At 56.9% G+C, this 17,688-nt stretch overlaps 1 protein-coding gene across 12 annotated transcripts in view; it reads left to right on the forward strand.

Annotated features, from left to right (window-relative positions):
* SLC12A7 (solute carrier family 12 member 7) overlaps nt 1-17,688 on the forward strand; it is a 91,897-nt gene that overhangs the window by 67,155 nt on the left and 7,054 nt on the right. For 10 of the 12 annotated variants that reach the window (XM_053593503.1, XM_053593514.1, XM_053593531.1 and 7 more), the window contains 11 exons: nt 101-199; nt 620-739; nt 1,606-1,710; nt 2,491-2,659; nt 5,730-5,925; nt 6,190-6,359; nt 6,432-6,563; nt 8,563-8,670; nt 12,489-12,667; nt 13,290-13,304; nt 15,936-16,069. In XM_053593503.1, the coding sequence (XP_053449478.1) occupies nt 101-199; nt 620-739; nt 1,606-1,710; nt 2,491-2,659; nt 5,730-5,925; nt 6,190-6,359; nt 6,432-6,563; nt 8,563-8,670; nt 12,489-12,667; nt 13,290-13,304; nt 15,936-16,069 (1,427 nt within the window). The remainder of the gene's footprint in view (nt 1-100; nt 200-619; nt 740-1,605; nt 1,711-2,490; nt 2,660-5,729; nt 5,926-6,189; nt 6,360-6,431; nt 6,564-8,562; nt 8,671-12,488; nt 12,668-13,289; nt 13,305-15,935; nt 16,070-17,688) is intronic. The other 2 variants (XM_053593546.1, XM_053593582.1) reach the window with 1 other exon arrangement.

A 17,688-nucleotide genomic window follows, 5' to 3' on the forward strand; every position in this document is an offset into this window, starting at 1 on the left:
TAGGGACTTTCCTGGATGGACAGTGGTGTGGAGGTTGAGCAGCTCTGCGGAAGGCCCTGTGAGGCCCCAGCCGTGTGCTCAGTGCCTGCACCCACGGCAGGTTCTTCCTCATGTGCTACCTGTTCGTGAACCTGGCCTGCGCCGTGCAGACCCTGCTGCGCACTCCCAACTGGCGCCCGCGCTTCAAGTACTACCACTGGTGAGGACTTGCCTCTTGCCTTGGTGACCAGGGAGGACTCACATGGCCTGCGGACCCTGGGGGTTCTTAACTGTCTTTCTGGATCAAGCCCCAAAGAAAGACAGTTTCTTTCAAAGACAGGGCTACCTGTCTTTGGTCTCTGCCCTTATGGTTGGTAGTGACATCTCTGCACATCCAGATGTCCATGCTGGCCTCCTGCGCCCTGCCTGGTGGCCGCAGGAACAGCTGTGGTGCTGAATGCATCAGGCTGGGAAGGGCATGGGCATCCCTGTGGTCCTGGAGCCGGGGTACCCGTGCGAGGGAGCCAGGGTGCAGAGTCGGTGCTGGCTTGCCAGGGGACGCCCACAAGGACACTGAGGGAAGGGAACGCCTGGGGCAGATGCTCAGATGTGGTCTGAGCGGGCACCGCCTGCCCCCCAGGACGCTGTCCTTCCTGGGCATGAGCCTGTGTTTGGCCCTGATGTTCCTCTGCTCCTGGTACTACGCGCTGGTTGCCATGCTCATTGCCGGCTGCATCTACAAGTACATCGAGTTCCGCGGGTAAGTCCTCTGGGGTCGGTGGGGATGGTGGCAGTGGCCTGGGGAAGGCTGAGCTGCTGTAGCCCAGGTTCACCTACACTTGGTGGAGATGGCATCTCAGCCTAAGAGCTCAGCTCTGTGCCATCTTGGTGGCAGGCGGCAGGTTGCATCTGCCACTGTTTGTTTCTTCTGTCCTGTGACATGTCATCGGCTATGTCTGTGATTGCAAACCACAGCCACGCTTGCCCTCCGCGTGCTAGCTGTGGTGCCCTCATGTCACGGCCTCTGACCTCTGCCCCCGGTGGGAGGGCTCCTGGTACATATCAAGCATCACCCTTGGTTCCTCCAAAGACATAGCCCCTAAACTGCAGCTCCCAAGGGCAGAGGGCATGGAGGCTTCCCAAGGAGACCCTGTCTGCTGTTGCCACTCACTGGCCCCTGGAAGGGAGGCACAGGCTCTGCAGTACCCTGTTTCCCCGAAAATAAGACATCCTCCAAAAATAAGACCTACTTACAGGAAAGATAAGACGCCCCCTGAAAATAAGACCTAGCGCATCTTTGGGAGCACACCTTAAAATAAGACACTGTCTTATTTTCGGGGAAACAGGGTATGCAGTACATCCCCTCCTGGCCCTTTCGTGGGCAGTCAGTGGGGGATGGGGACCAGAGTCTGCTGCCTCTCTTCAGGGCACACTGTTCTGATGGCCCTCAGGTGCTTCCAGGGGGGCCCTGGGTCCCTGCCCTCCCACCCCACCCCGGCCGTCTCGCAGACCAGAGAAGAAACCCCACGTTGGCTGATGGGAGATGCGAGCTGGGATGCCAGGGTCTGCCTGTGGGCTCTGTATTAGGTGCTGGGTGCGTAGCTGATGGACTTCCTTTCTTTGCAGGGCTGAGAAGGAGTGGGGTGATGGCATCCGGGGCCTGTCGCTGAATGCCGCCCGCTACGCCCTGCTCCGCGTGGAGCAGGGCCCCCCCCATACTAAGAACTGGAGGTTAGCTTGGCCCACAGCCCCCGCCCCATTCTCAGTGGGGATGCCCCCGTCCCGTGAGTTTCAGCCTTCTCACTTCAGCCAGGCGATGTGCTGGGGAGAGGTCTCTGCCAGCAAGGACATCTCAGAGGCCAGACTGGGGCCCCCAGTGGTCTTGGGGACAGGCACATGTCCCTGCCACAGGGCGAGGACACAGGCAGCCAGCCACTTCCTGCCCCACCTTTGTCACCTGTCCCACGGATCTTAGCTTCCTAACCTTTCTTACCTGTGTGGCCTACCTCATCAGTCCTACCTGTTCTGTCTTATTCATCCTGCCTCTTACCTGTGTGTGACCTGTTTCACCTCCGTGACCTATCCCACCTGTCACATGTCTTATCTGTCACACCCGCATGCCCAGTCTAACCCATCCCACCTGTCTCACCCGCATGCCCAGTCTAACCCGTCTCACCTGTCTCACCCGCGTGCCCAGTCTAACCCGTCCCACCTGTCTCACCCGCGTGCCCAGTCTCACCCGTCCCACCTGTCTCACCCGCATGCCCAGTCTCACCTGTCCCACCTGTCTCACCCGCGTGCCCAGTCTCACCCGTCCCACCTGTCTCACCCGCGTGCCCAGTCTCACCCGTCCCACCTGTCTCACCCGCGTGCCCAGTCTAACCTGTCTCACCTGTGTGTCCAGTCTCACCCACGTGTCCAGTCTCTCTCACCTGTGCCTGTCCCCTGTCCCTTCCATCCTACTCGTGTTGAGTCCATGCTGACCCCTGCCCTGCCCCATCTGGCCTGCAGGCCCCAGGTGCTGGTATTGCTGAACCTGGATGCTGAGCAGCGTGTGAAGCACCCCCGTCTGCTGTCCTTCACCTCACAGCTGAAGGCTGGCAAGGGCCTGACCATCGTGGGCTCGGTGCTGGAGGGCACCTACCTGGACAAGCACTTGGAGGCGCAGCAGGCTGAGGAGGTGGGTGGGGGTCATGTCCATGCAATTTTGTGTGCTGTGCTATCATCTGTTTCCTTGACGATGGGCTTTTGAGTTGAAGTGAGCAGGAGTGAAGGGTGTGCAGCTTGCCAAGACCTTGGGGCAGCCCAGCTGTGCCCTGGAGGCTGTGGGCCTAGGCACCTGGGGCCGTGAGCTTTCTGAGGCTGAACCTGGGACGAGGGCTCCACCTGGTACCCGCTGTGATGGCTCTGCTGTGTTTGGCTTCACTGTGCAACAACATGAGGCCTGCGTGCTGCCTGTCTCTGCCCCTTCGGTGCCTGTGGATGCAACTATGGGCCTGCGCCATGTGGGGGTGGCTGCTTCCTCCTGCAGCTGCCCCAAGGTCTTGCTGGTGCGGCCAGGTGTCCTGAGCGTGGCCCTCTATCACCATGTCTGTAGACCTGCAGCCACACCTAGAGGCTCTTTCATACCCAAGCTGGGGATAACCTGGGGATGGCACAACTACCCAAAGGAGGGCTGGACCACTGGGACTTGGAGCCAGGTCCAGTGGGATTGGACAGCCTGCCTCTCTGGCTGCTGGGAGGCTTAGCTTGTTCAGGAGACATGCTGGGTCCTTTTCTTTCCGGGACAGTGATTCTCTTTCTGTACCACAGGACACTCCAGTTAAAATGGTGGCCTCCATTGGCTGTAAACTGTGAGGCTGCATCATAGTTGTTCTCGAGGGTGCCTGCTGTTCTTTGGGCTGGAAGCCACTTCTTGTGGCACCTGAGCCACCGTGGTGTCTTACAGCTTCCTGTGTCTGCTCCAATGGATGGGTCTGTGGGTGGGGACGGTCTTGGCACCTTGTTTCTGATGCTGTGTGGTAGCTGTGCAGTCACTGGCTGCAGCGCAGGGTGGGTGTGTCGGGGCACAGGATGGGGTACGGCCCCCAGCTCCTGTCGTGCCCCAGTATCTCTCAGGGGCTGAGGAGAAAGCAGCTGGAGGGGAGGGGGTGCCAGAACCTCCTTGGACACGGGCAGGTTCACAGCCCCTTTCAGACAGTCTGGGACGTTCTTCTATGCTTGCTTTAAAATACCAACTGTCTATTTTCACAGAATGCGCGCTTTATTTTTGGTGGCTGTGTGGTGTCTGTTTCACAGATGTTCCTCTGTGATGCTCCTACTGCAGAGTATTTTTCTCCCTAATATTTCTGTGTCTCGGACACTGAGGTGGTGTCCAGTGCAGGACATTTGTAGATGGCATCCTGGTACACACCGTGTTCAACGCAGTGGGAGTATTCTTGGTAGAAAGTCCTGGAGTCACAGCTGTCTGATGGGACACTGTCCAAGGGTCTGGACCGAGTTCTACTTAACCTGTGCTCTCAAAAGCAGGAGGGGATTCAAGTGGTGGGGGCAGCTGGACCCTCTGGCCACACTCCTCTGTGGGAGAACCATCTTTATCATTGTCACTTTTTCACTTGTAAACCAAATTTATGGTGAGATCATCTTATCTCAAAATGCTTTTTACTTGAGAAGTATTTAAAGATGGCAGAGTAGGGAAGCTGCGGTTCCTGCTCTTATCTGCAGTTTAAAGAGCTTTGGCACAGGCAGGGACACGCTGACCGGCACTGGGCCCATTGCACTTTGTCAGGGGACACGTTCTCCACCAATCATTAAGATATATGAGGTTGTAAAATTTAGAAAGTGTGAGCAGGCTCTCTCCTGACTCTTCCTAGTACTATTCCCCACATGGCTCCTCTGGGTTCCCCAGACAGCTGGGTAGATGTGGGTGAGGGCAGGAGGTGCTAGGGGAGGCTGGTTGGGCTACAATGTTGTATGTGGGGCTTGAGGTGCCCTGGGCAAGCCAGGCTGCGGTGCTGCCTGCTGGGCTGGCCTGGGGTCAGCTGGATTCTCAGCACCAGGCAGAGAAGGAGCTCAACTCTGCATCCTTCCACACTGGCAGCTCCAGCCAAGGACATGCCCCACTCCCATCAGCCTGAGCTCCAGGCATGGCAGGGCCAGGCTCCTGCCTCTCACAGCTCTCGTGTCTCCAGGCATCGTGGGCGAGGGCCATGTCGGCCTCATCTTCACACAGCTATCTCTTATCCTCTGTCTCAGATCTCCCCCACCTTCCCCATAAGGACACTTGTCACTGGTTTTAGAGCCCAGCTCAGTAATCCAGGATGATCCTATGTTATTTGTAAAATTCCTAATTATATCCACAAGGACATTTTTTCCAAATGAAGTCATGTTCACAGCTTCCTGGGATTAAGAACTTGAACATCATTTGGGGGTAACCATTCAACCCAGTTCATATTTGCTTTACATGTAAATTACATTCCACGCATCCCAGTATCCAAATCTCATCAACTCAGAGGTTCCAAACCTCACCCTTTAAATCATCTAGTTTGGATACTGGTGAGACCTTGGCTGTGGCCACCCTGGATGGCTGTGGCCATCCCATGTGCACAGGCTTTGAAACTTAGGATCCCCTTTGTCTGTTTGCATCCCAAACACAAAGGTGGGACTCTACACTCCAAATGGGGAGGTCAGAGCGTCAAAGTGTCACCGGTGCCACATAGGCCTGAAACCCACAGAGCGGTCTCACAAGGTGGCACAGCCTAAGAGCACTCAGTGGCCTGAGGCTGCACCCCGGGAGCCTGGGAACTTGGCAGGGGCAGGAGGCTAGCATCCACAGCACCACGGCCTACCACAGGCTTTGGCCTTGCTCATATGTGTCCTGCTTCCCCTGGAAATAAGCTGCTGGGCTGTGCAGCCTGGGTAGACGCCTGCGAGAGGACAGGGCAGGGCAAAAACCGCGCACTGGTGGTGTCTGGTTTGTTGCTTCTCTGGTATTTCACTCCTGGCCCCTGTGAAATGTGATAATCCAGAGAGAGAGACAGTGGAAAGTGTCCACAAACAACAGCATGGGTTTGTGACAGTTCGGTCACCCCAGAGAGCCACCTGGCCTCATGTGTCCTGTGACACCAGGTGCACCCTGCTGTCCGTGGGCACACCAGCCTGGGCACCTCAGCAGGGGTGGCAGGGATGCTAGGGGTACCCTGCACGCCACTCTTTGCGGCCACTGCACTGACCTGGCCTGTGTCCTGCAGAACATCCGGTCTCTGATGGGTGCAGAGAAGACCAAGGGCTTCTGCCAGCTGGTTGTCTCCTCCAACCTGCGGGACGGCACCTCCCACCTGGTCCAGTCAGCTGGACTCGGGGGCATGAAGCACAACACCGTGCTCATGGCCTGGCCGGCGTCCTGGAAGCAGGTGGACAATCCTTTCTCCTGGAGGAACTTCATTGGTAGGTGAGGCCAGCGTGGGCTCTGCGCGGTCCCGGGGAACAGGTCTTCAGTCTGACTGAGTTTGGCCCTCTGTGTAGGGGCTGATGAGCCAAGGGTAGGGTTTCCGCTGGGACCCCACCACCTCGCCCTATCTGCCTCCCGCAGCAGCTGGTGTCTGGGCACGTCTCAGGGGACCCTAGCCCTCCATGTGCTCCCATGTTCTGCTTGGGGCCCCCAAACGCCCCCTGCCCTGGCGACTCACCTGTGGTGGCCTCTCCCCACAGAAACCGTCCGTGACACCACCGCAGCGCAGCAGGCCTTGCTGGTGGCCAAAAATGTGGACTTGTTTCCACAAAACCAGGAACGCTTTGGCGGCGGGAGCATTGATGTGTGGTGGATCGTGCATGACGGTGGCATGCTCATGCTGCTGCCCTTCCTACTGCGCCAGCACAAGGTGGGCTGCGCAGGGGCGGCGTGGGGGGGTACTCCCAGCAGCTCCGAGGCTGAGCAAGTGCCTGCTCCCCAGGTGTGGCGCAAGTGTCGGATGCGCATCTTCACGGTGGCCCAGGAGGATGACAACAGCATCCAGATGAAGAAGGACCTGCAGACATTCCTGTACCACCTGCGGATCAGCGCCGAGGTGGAGGTGGTGGAGATGGTGAGCGCCTGCCCAGCCACAGCACGCTGCTCACTCCAGGGAGTGGCTTGGTACCTCCCTGTGCTGTGTGCCTGGACACCCTTGGGCCCCCGTGCAGGGCCCCACGTTGCACGGGGCAGTCACTTTTTTTTTTGAGACAGAGTCTCACTTTGTTGCTCTCAGTAGAGTGCTTGGTGTCATAGCTCACAGCAGTGTCAAACTCTGGGACTCAAGTGATTCTCCTTGCCTCAGCTTCCCACATAGTTGGAACTGTAGGCGCCCACTATAATTATCACCCTGTTATTTTTAGAGATGGAGTCTTGTTCTTGCTCAGGCTGGTCTGGAACCCATGAGCTTAGGCAAGCCACCTACCTTGGCCTCCCAGAGTGCTAGGATTACAGATGTGAGCCACCGCACCCGGCCAGGACAAATGCATTATGCTCTTGGCGAGAGGAGCATCTCTTCATGTTGTTATTGATGACATTTTGGGTTCCTTGTGTCAGTCCTATGAACTTGATTGTTCTACAGGGTTATTTTTTTCTCTCTTACTCTGTGGAGATTTTTATTTTCTTTATTTTTGGTGACAGGGTCTCACCCTGTGGCCCAGAGCTCCGTGGTCACTGCTCTCTGCAGCCTCAAACTCCTGGGTTCCTGCGTAACTCCTGCCTGGGCCTCCCAAGGCACTGGGTCTGCAGGCACCAGGCCCACAGATGCAGGGATGTGGCCCTTGTCACCCACTGGGTTTTCTTCTTCCACCCAGCTTTGTACAGTGGGTTTGGTGTCTGCTACTTTGTTGCAAGCACTGGGTTTCTAAGTAAGGTTCCTCCTGGTGTGATTTCTGCATTCAGGACCTTGTCTGAACAGGCTTCTGCCTTCCAAGGTTATCCCGTCACTTGTCATAGCTTTTGCTTATGGGGTCCCCACTGTGGAGTTGCCTTGTTCATGTTACTGGTTTGTTCAGTTTGTTTTGTTTTGTTTTGTTTTTTAAACAGAGTCTCACTCTGTCACCCATACTCACAGTCACCCATACTCACAGCAACCTCAAACTCCTGGGCTCAAGCAATCCTCATGCCTCAGCCTCCCGAGTAGCTGGGACTACAGGTGCCTGCCACCACACCTGGCTAATTTTTTTTCTATTTTTAATAGAGCTTGGTTAGGCTGGTCTTTAACTCCTGACCTCAAGTTAATCTCCTGCCTGGCCTCTCTTGAGTGCTGGGATTATAGGCACAAGCCACTGCGCCAACCAGTGTTACTGTTTTTGAGACAGAGCCTCAAGCTGTCGCCCTGGGTAGATTGCCATGGCATCACAGCTCATAGCAACCTCAAACTCCTGGGTTCAAGCAGTTCTCCTGCCTCCGCCTCCCAAGTACTACAGGCTCCTGCCACAATGCTCAGCTATTTTTTGGTTGCAGCTGTCGTCGTTTGGTGGGCCCAGGCTGGATTCAAACCTGCCAGCTCAGGTGTATGTGGCTGGCGCCTTAGCCGCTTGAGCCACAGGTGCTGAGCTGGTGTTACGGGTTTTAATAATCAATCCAATAACATTATTTCCAAGTTATGAAAGAAAATGCTGCCTGGCCTGGCAAAGCAAGGCCGAGCCTGCGCACCAGCAGCCCCCACTGAGCCTGTGTACCAGCCCCCCACGTACCAGCACCCCCCAGCCTGCATACCAGCCCCCACCACGTACCAGGCCCCCCCAGCCTGTGTACCAGTGCCCCAACCCTGCCCCTCAGCCCCTGTGGTGCTGGAGGTTGCATGTGACTCCTGCGTGGGGTTTGTCTGTCCTGGAGCCCAGGGCACCTGTGCTTTGGGTCTGCACCCAGAGCAGCAACTGTTGGGGGTGGATATGTGGGCTCCAGGGGTAATAAGGATGTTTGGTCTGATGCCTGGTTTTTTTTTTGGGGGGGGCTGGGGCTGGGTTTGAACCCACCACCTCCGGCATATGGGACCGGCGCCCTACTCCTTGAGCCACAGGCGCCGCCCTGATGCCTGATTTTTTATGCTGTGCTGTGGAACTTTCTAGGTTGAAAATGACATTTCTGCGTTCACCTATGAAAAGACTCTGATGATGGAGCAGAGATCCCAGATGCTGAAGCAGATGCAGCTGTCCAAGAACGAGCAGGAGAGAGAGGTGGGTCTGGAGCCTCAAGGCCCCTCCCCTGAGTGCACAAGGCTGCCGAGGCCAGAACTACGGCGGGGGGCGGGGGTAATCGGAGATGGGGGAGAGGGTTGCCGGCTGCCCCCACACACCAACACACACAGGCACACGTAGACACACACAGAAACAGATAGGTGCAGACATGTAGACACACAGATACGCAGACCCATGAAGACACTACACATGCAGACGCAAACATGCAGATATGCAGACACACACATACGTGCAGACACAGATACACCGATGTACATACACATGCAGACACATGCATGTAGTCTTTAGCTGGGGTTGCACACACAGGTCTGTGTAGGCTGGTCAGGTGGATGTGTGTGGACTTGATGATTTTCTGTGAGGACGGTGATGGCAGCTGGCAGGGAGAGGAGACACCCTGTGGTTGCTGACTGATGAGGGACGTGTGGAATTGCGGTGCTGGCTACCTGCAGGCCCCTAGCGGGCGTGGGTGGGCTCAGAGCCCACAGAACCTCCTGGAGACTCTGGAGGACCCAGTGCTGTTTCCCTGGGCAGGTCCCTGGCAGCTGAGAGATTGTCCTGAGGTTTCAGTCTGGGGTCCACCAGGAGAAGGGGCTACCATGGTTAAGGGGCAACGTGGTGTAATGGATTGTGAGCCGGAAGGTGTCAGGAAGGGTGAGTTGGGAGGGCCCTCTTGGAAGTCAGACCTGGCGCCCTTTAGGCTCTGGTTTCTGAGTTCAGGGTCACAGGAGAGTCAGGCTAGGCACCTGTGAGGTTACCGTGGGCCTGGTGTTTGGACATGTAGCCAGGGACGGCCCTGTGTGGCTGCTCGAGGGAGCCCTGCTGGCCGCCCATGTGGGGCATGAGCTGTGAGCAAGGCCCAGTGTTACAGTCTCCCTCATGTCACTGCAATGGAAGACCGTGCTATCAAGGACCCCGGCTGTCTCTGTGGGGGTCCAGTGTGTCCAGTGTGCTCAGAGGACAGTGTCAGTCTCCTCACTGGCCACTTCTTGACACAGCCAAGGAGGGGGGTTATAGCCCCTAGTGAGGATGTGGATCCTGTGGGGACCCTCCCTCCATGTCCTCATCTGCATGTGGTCCCCTGGGCTCTGGTGTGGATATAGCCCCGTCGGGGGTGTGAGTAGTATCACCTCGCCCTGGTTTGTCTGTGGCTTCTGGTGCCCAGAGTCATGGCAGCAGCAGTGGGCCCAAGCCTCAGACAGGAGGAAGGGTCACTAGGTCCCTCGGCACCTTGGCCAGGACACCTAGGCCCTGCTGCCATGAGAACTGTGAGGTTGAGGTGGCAGATGCCACTGTGACTGAGGCTTCTCCTGCTTCAACCTGAAAGTGTCACCACCACGCGTGGGTCCATGTGGCTGCTTCTTACCACACCTGGCTCAGCACACCTGCCCTGACTGTCCCCACAGTCTGAGGGTTTCCCACACGTGCATGACCAGCCCAGCCTTGCTGGACCGTCGGTGCTGCGGTCACCAGAAGTGGCAGGCGGGTGTCTGTCATGGCACAGGCCTTCCCACTGCATCTCCTGTGCTGCTTCCCAGGGGGTCCAGCGGCTGGGGTCTCTGGGGCTGGCCAGAGCTGGGCTGCTCTGTCTTTGTGCCTCTTCACATCCCCACTGCCACCGCACTTAACAGGCACTTTTGTGGTGCTCTGGGCAGCCAGGTGTGGAACTTGGGGTACAGAGTCCTGTCAGTCATAGGAGCTGGGGGGCGAGGCTGTGTAAGGGTCTGAGGTGATCCTAAAGGAAGGAGGCTGCACCCCAGGACTGAGGGTGTGGCAGCCCCGTCCTCCCTTTTTGTCGCCTGGTTCCTGTTGAGTCTTCTCTGGGTGCTTCTGTGTAGAGCTCCCAGCAGTCAAACCTGCCCAGAGAGGCCCCTTCCGCCCTCCCTTCACTGTCCTAGGGCATCGGGCCCCGGAGCCGTTTTTGGCCAGGACAGTGGCCTGGGTTCAGCCTGCGGCCCCCTCTCGGGACACATTTGTGGAAGGAACAGCCTGGGCCCTTGGTGACCAGGTCCGGAGCCATCCAGTCCAGGGTGAGAGGTTGGCTTTTCATCCTTGGGAGTCCTTGCTGGTTGTAAGCATGGCCTCCTGTCTGAGGGACGAGATCCTGCTATCTCATCTTAGTTCTCACCTAAAAACCTAATATGTTTAAAGTAGAGGAACTGTTCTCACAGAATGTGCTTGGAAATTAAGAAATTAGGCAATGGGATGTGGTGGCTGGAGGCTTCTCTGTGCAGCTCCACCACCCTCCTGGGCTGCAGGAGTGCTGAGGTCTCCTGGGCCTGCACCACCACATGGGCCAGTGGTCCTGTCTGGTGACCTGCCTGGCACCAGGTACAGGCAGCGTTTTGGCGTCTCTGGAAAGTCAGCCCCTGGTGATGACCATGAAGTGCCTTCTGTGCATTTCCTCCCTGTGTCCTGTGTTTCCTGTGCCGTGGCGTGTGGGCACGCAGATGGGTCGGGCTGCAGAAGACAAGACTCCCATAGTGGGGAGGAGTCCTTGTGGCACAAGCGGCCACCAAGGATGTTTCTGGGATGTGCTCCAGCAGTTTGTTGTGGGCACAGGGGTCTCTGAGCAAGGATGAGCAAAAGGGGTGAATTACGGGCATGGTGGGAAGAGTGAGCAGCCCTGGAGCAGAATGAGTTGGGGCAGTGGTGCAGGTGTGGCTGCTCTGGCCGGTCCTGTTGGGCCCAGCATGGTGGGGTCCTGGGGGCTGCTCCAGCCTGTGCTTCCCAAGGGCAACCTCAGTGGGAGCTGGGCCCGGGGCAGAGGCAGATTCAGGACACAGCCTGGTGTCCAGGGGACTCTGGGCTCAGATGAGAATGGTCTAGTCTAGAGGCCCCATTCCTTGAGGCCACCCATGTAGCTGGACATAATGCTCCAGGTGCTCAACCCCACGCACGGCTCCTGGGACACCAAGCCACGGCTCCTGGGACACCAAGCCCGGCTGGGCATCTGGGAGGGGGCCAGCCCTGGCCCCTCCATATATGCTGATCTTAGGGCCTTCTGATACGGGTCAATGTCAAAATTCAGAATTTTGAAACCTTTGGGGGAGGAAGAATTTGCTCTGGTGAAGTCACTCTCAGCATTTTCGCTTTGTAAGTCAACCGAGAAGCTAAGCATTTGGTGCTCACAAAATGCACCTCTGGGACAACTCTGTCCCCCGTGCCGTGTCCAGGCAGGGATCAGAGCATTGAGAACTAAGGATAAGCCCCATGTGGGCAAGAGGGGCAGGCCACAGAGCACCTGCTACCTGGTAGGGGCCTTTCCACGCTGGTACCACGCCTGGAGCACATATTCAGCCTGCCCTGCGGCTGGCTCCTGATAGCATTGCAGATGTAAAGGACTCTGGGGAGGACATGGTTCACCTGAGAATTGTCACACCTGGACTGCACACCATGTGTGACCTTGCAGCGCCTCTGGACTGTGGACAGCACCCAGGAGGATTTTCCTTTTCATCTTCCCAGGGGAGTCAGAAGTGACCCATTGACCCGCTGTGAAAAGCGCCCTTGCTGCCCCCTAGATCCCTGGCTTCCCTAGGGACAGAGAAACTGGACCCTACATCCACAGAGGTCATGGTCATGAGTCCTTTCTCTCCTGGCTTTCAGGGCCAGGACAGGAAGGCAGGAGGAGGGAGAGAAGGAAGTGACGGGTTTGGCGTGGGAGCCTGGGGCAGGGAGGCCGGGTGCAGGGTCCTAGGGCAGTTGCTCATGGCTCTTTAGGTTCTGCGGCCAGCCTGCCCTCTCCCTTGCACTTGCTGGTCACACTAATGCCCATGGTTAACCCTGCTTCTCCCCACCAGGCCCAGCTAATCCACGATAGGAATACTGCGTCCCACTCAGCTGTAGCCGCCAGGACCCAAGCCCCGTCCACTCCAGACAAGGTACAGATGACCTGGACGAGGGAGAAGCTGATTGCGGAGAAGTACAAGAACAGAGATGCCAGTATGTCTGGATTCAAAGACCTCTTCAGCCTAAAACCGTGAGTGTCCTTGTGTGTTCACTCATGTGCGGCCTCGGGGGTCAGGTCCTGGCTAAACAGACCCAACAGTGGGGACAGGCTCCCTTCCTTGTCCACCGAAGAGCTTCAGGGGCCAAACCCACACCCTGGCTGCCTGTTACAGAGCAGGAACTTGCTGAGGGCTGAGCTTGGCAGTGCAGGTGGTTGTAGAGCCCAGGGCTTATGGTCTGTGTTGGTGGGTCTGGCCACGGCTGTGGACAGAGGCACTGGCCTCAATAGGTAAGAGCTATGTGGACTGATAGCTCTGCTGACATTTAGGCTGCCTGTTGAGCTTACGGGCCCGCCATGGTCCCCCATGACATTGCTCTGAGTCCTGTCTGGGGCTGGCCAAGGGCCCTGGGGTGCAGCGTGGCTGATCCCAGGGCCTGGTAAGAGCCAGAGCCACATGGGAACCGGTGTCCAAGACAGTGGAGCTAAGCCCTAGATCCCTGAGTTCTCAGGCAGGACGCTTGCAGGAAAGACCCTTGAAGGGCCCAGGCCACCGCTGACCAGGGCGCCCAGGGCATGGCTGAGGGTTGTTTTGAAATGTGCTTCGTGTTCACTGTTGAAGTAACATGTTCTTGTGTTCTTCTCTCCCACGTAGAGAATGGGGACACCTGTAAGTCTGCTTGCTGGGCCCAGGCTGCCTTGCATGCCTCTGTGTGGCCTGTGTGTGCTCACCCACGCATGTTGTGTGCACAGTGGCCACGTGTGGGCTGAGCATGCTGGGTGCTGCTGTGGCCTCAGTGCCTGCTTCCATTTACTTTGCTCTTGTTCTGTTCAGAGTGGCTCAGAGCACACCCAAAATCTGTCCTTTAAGTGACACCCAAGAACTGAGACCCAGGAGGTCGGTTCACACCCTTCCTGAATGGAGAGGGCACATGATCAGTGACCCTATCCACGTGCTCCTGATGAGGGCGTTAGGCTCAGATGGGTCCCCAGCAAGCCATGCTGTTGGCGTGAACCCTGCTCACCCCTAGGAAGTTGCTGCCCTTTGCGTCCAGGTGAAGGTGGGGGTGGCCCCAACTTAGGCCTTAGGGAGAAGCCCCCATGTCTGCGCCTCCAGGCATGGAGGATGAGTTCCATGGGCTGGGGATGGTCTGAGGGTCCATGCCACGAGACCAGCAGGGGCTGTTGGGGGTTGGGGAGGCTCTCCATCTCCCTCCAGGGCAGGTGGCATCCTGGCGCTGGGGAAGAGTGCCTGGGCTGAGCAGCTGCACGCTGTTTTTTGCTCAACCCCCAAGCCTGAGCCAGCTGGACACGGTGTCATGAAAAGGATTTGGGCCACAGGGGGCTGACACCAGGGGATGTACAGGAACTGGGGAAACTCAGAAAACTCTGCTTTCTACTTTCTTACCCTATAAATCTCAGGGCCTCCAAGATAGTGTAATAATTAAAACAAAAGCCCTGAACTACAGAGACACAGAAGCAGGGTTTGCATTCACATGCACATGTGAGGATATGCCATGTGTGGAAGGGTCAGGTTCATATCCCAGCAGCCTGTGCTCAGAAAATAGGAGCCAGGACCCTGCAGCCCTGATGCCACATGGGGCGTGCTGGAGCCTGGCCTTACCCTGCTGGCCTGGCCGCTGCTTGTGCCCTAAGCTGGGAGAAACTTCCAGAAGGTCTGGAGGTCAGCCCTGCCCTCTCTGGTCAGTCCTGATGTGGGATGCATGTGACTTAGCAGGGGGTCTGGAGGAACATACTTGGGGTGGGTGCATGTTCGTGTGCACTCATGTGAGGGCTTCTGTGAGTATATGTTCATGTGTGTCTTGTGCTCTGATGCACAGCCAGGCTGTTGGGAGCAAGTTCAGGGTGTTATCAGCTTCTGGGAGAGGCCAGGCTGCTCCTGGTCCCTGTCATGCCTGTGACTCCACAAGGGCATGTTGCCCTGGGACCCAAACCCACCCAGATCCAAACCTCTGATTTTAAGATTATATGTGTTTTTCAGGACATCTCTTAAAACTGACAGATCTTTTAATGTCACACACACACACATCTCTGGAATTGCTGTTTGTCCCCAAACATGCTGGTAATTATAGTTAGTTTTTGTAATGAAAGACCCTTGGTTGTGCCGTGGACAAAGACCCCATCTGTAATTTCATCACACTAAATTGGAGAGAGAAGATAAAGGGCCCATTTCCCTGTTTTCCTTCTTGTAATTGGTAGTTATCATCAGATTTATTTGGCGAAAAGTCCAGTTGATGACAGGGCGTGACCCTGAGCATCCTGAGGCCCTTTCCCTGACCCGGGGTGAGGCAACCCCATTTATCCACCCACCCGGCCCTCTGTGTCCAGGACACAGGGCATGATCCCGGGCATCCTGAGGCCCTTTCCCTGACCCGGGGTGAGGCAGCCCCATTTGTCCACCCACCCGGCCCTCTGTGTCCAGGACACAGGTGACCTCCCTTAGGGGCTGTGGTGGTGACCACAGATGCACTTTGACCTGGGTCAGTGCAGGGGCTGGGCATCAGCACAGATAGAGGTCGGTGCTTCCAGCAGCGTTGCCCTTGGCTGGTTCTGTGTGTGGCCGGTGGGGGTGTAGGAGGTTGCTGTTTCTGTGGGCACTGGTCCCTGCACTGCCACCAGCCCCAGTCTGCATGTCCCCAAATGTACCTGGCCAAGGACCTCCTGGGGGTCCAGGGATGCTCTGAGAAGTGGCGTAAGAAGGTACTGCTCTTGCTGCTTCCTGGAGCGCAGAGACCGGCCCTCCCATGAGACAGGGTCCAGGTGGCAGCTTGGGTCTGATGCCCCCGCAGTCTGGCTGGGACTCTGGACGTTTCCATCCTGAGCTTCCATGTTGTGGTCCTCAGGAGGAGGCCCTTGGCAGGCCCAGGACAGGGTCTGAGAGCAGCCCTGGGATTTCGGCGGGAGACAGTGCAGGCCATGTGGGGCTGTACCCATGCTGGGATGCCAGGATGGTGGCTCTGCCCGCTTGTCTGTCCATGAGAACTGCTGCTTTGCATACACAGACAGTGGGCCAAGTGCTGGCGTGGGCTGTGCCATGTCCCTTGGTGAATGTTGGCATCTTTGGAGGTGGTTAGTTTTAAGGCGTTGAGAAGCCCAGTGCTTCTCATTGCTGGATAAATTGCCCTGTAGCCTGGCAGAGACTCACACGGTCACCTCCTGGACGCCTTACCCAATGGGTCTGCCTGACTCCTGCAGACTCACATGTGCATGCAGTGGGTGGCCAGGGCTGGGCACAGCCTCGTGTCCTGCTGACCGCCACCCACCGCCCACTGCCCTGCAGGGACCAGTCTAACGTGAGGAGGATGCACACAGCAGTGAGGCTCAATGAGGTCGTCCTCAGCAAATCCCAGGATGCACAGCTGGTCCTGCTGAATATGCCGGGGCCTCCCCGCAGCCGGCAAGGGGACGAGAACTGTATCCTTTTCCAGAGTTGCCCACTGGGGTGTGTGCAGAACCCACTGCCTAACGTCACTCATTGGAGTCAGTGTCGTGGGCGATGTGAGTGAGGCTGGCTGTCCTCTCTTCAGTCAGGTGGGGCTCCGGGGACTGGCACCCCCACCAAAGAGCTAGGGGTGACCTTGGCATCAGTGTGGGGGAGGGGCCCGCATGGGTCTGCGCAGCCAGAGAGCAGACCTCCAGCTCCAACATTCAGCCTGTTTCTTAAGCAGAGGCAGAGGGTTGAGACCCATGGGCAGGGTCTCTTAGCACCTGGGCCTTGGAGTGCCAGGAAAGCCCTGCAAGGGTTTGGCATATTTTGGGGACATCTTTCAGTGGGTGGACGTGAGGAGATAGTAAATCCACTTGGCATCATCTGTGGCTAATAGCTGTGGAGAAAACAGGAAGACCCAGGGATTGGGCTGCTGAAGGCAGCTACCATGGAGCCTGTGCCCCTGAATGCCCCTCAGGGACGCTATAACCCCAACCCACTGCTGTGCCAGGAAGCCTGTGCACCAGCACCAAGGTGGGACTGATGGGTCCCTGGGTCCCCGCCCCCAATCCCCCAGGGGGCTCCCAGCTCACAGGCTCTGACCCTAGGCATGAGCCAGGGGGGAGGAGCTAACAGCTGACTGCGCAGAGTCTGGGGAAGCTGCCCTGTCTTGTGCTGCTGGTGGTCGGTGGCATCCTGGGACGTCCTGAGGTTCAGGCCCACGTGCCCTGGAGGTTGTGGCAGGTGAGAAGCCAGCCTCTCAGGTGTTTTTTTGTCATTGTTGTTTGTTTGTTTGTTTTTTGGGACAGAGTCTTACTATGTCACCCTCAGTAGAGTGCCGTGGTGTCACCTCAAAACTCTTGGGCTTAAGCGATTCTCTTGCCTCAGCCTCCCAAAAGCTGGGAATACAGGTGCCCGCCCCAATACCCAGCTATTTTTTGGTTGTGGTTGTCATTGTTTTTGGCAGGCCAGGGGCTGGGATCGAACCCTCCAGCTCCGGTGTATGCGGCTGGGCTGGGATCGAACCCTCCAGCTCCGGTGTATGCGGCTAGTGCCCTAGCCGCTGCCCTACAGGTGCCACTCCAGGCTCTCAGGTTTTAAGACTCAAATTGGCCCCAAGCTTTAGGAATTTGCTCTTTCTTGGTACCCAGGATACCATGGTCCCCTAGGTGTCCTGGGGACTCCTATTTGTGGGTTTGGTGCCATGTTCCTCCTTGCTAGGTCTGTGCCCAGCACTACTGGGCAGGGTGGCCCTCAGGGTCTGCTGGTCGGAAGGCCTCAGTCAGGACCCTGCGGGGGTCACAGACCCGGCGCCTGGCTGTTCCTGTCGGGTGTGCCCGTCCTCGCTGTGGCCTCTCCCCTGCATCCTCTCGGCTCTTTCTTTTTTTTTTTTTTTTACTTGATTGCCATTTGATTTTATTAAAAAATTAAATATGTTTTTTTACATTTCAAAATAATAGCATATTTAAAATTTTCCAAAAATTAAAATAGTTCAAATCATACAAAGAATGCATTTTTGCCTTTTACTTCTCTTTACCTACTGTTCATGTTTTATCCCATATCCTATATGTATATGTTAGCATTTCTTAAAATTTTCCAAATTATT

Source organism: Nycticebus coucang, chromosome 1 (genome assembly GCF_027406575.1).
Source record: "Nycticebus coucang isolate mNycCou1 chromosome 1, mNycCou1.pri, whole genome shotgun sequence".
NCBI classification, from domain to species: domain Eukaryota; kingdom Metazoa; phylum Chordata; class Mammalia; order Primates; family Lorisidae; genus Nycticebus; species Nycticebus coucang.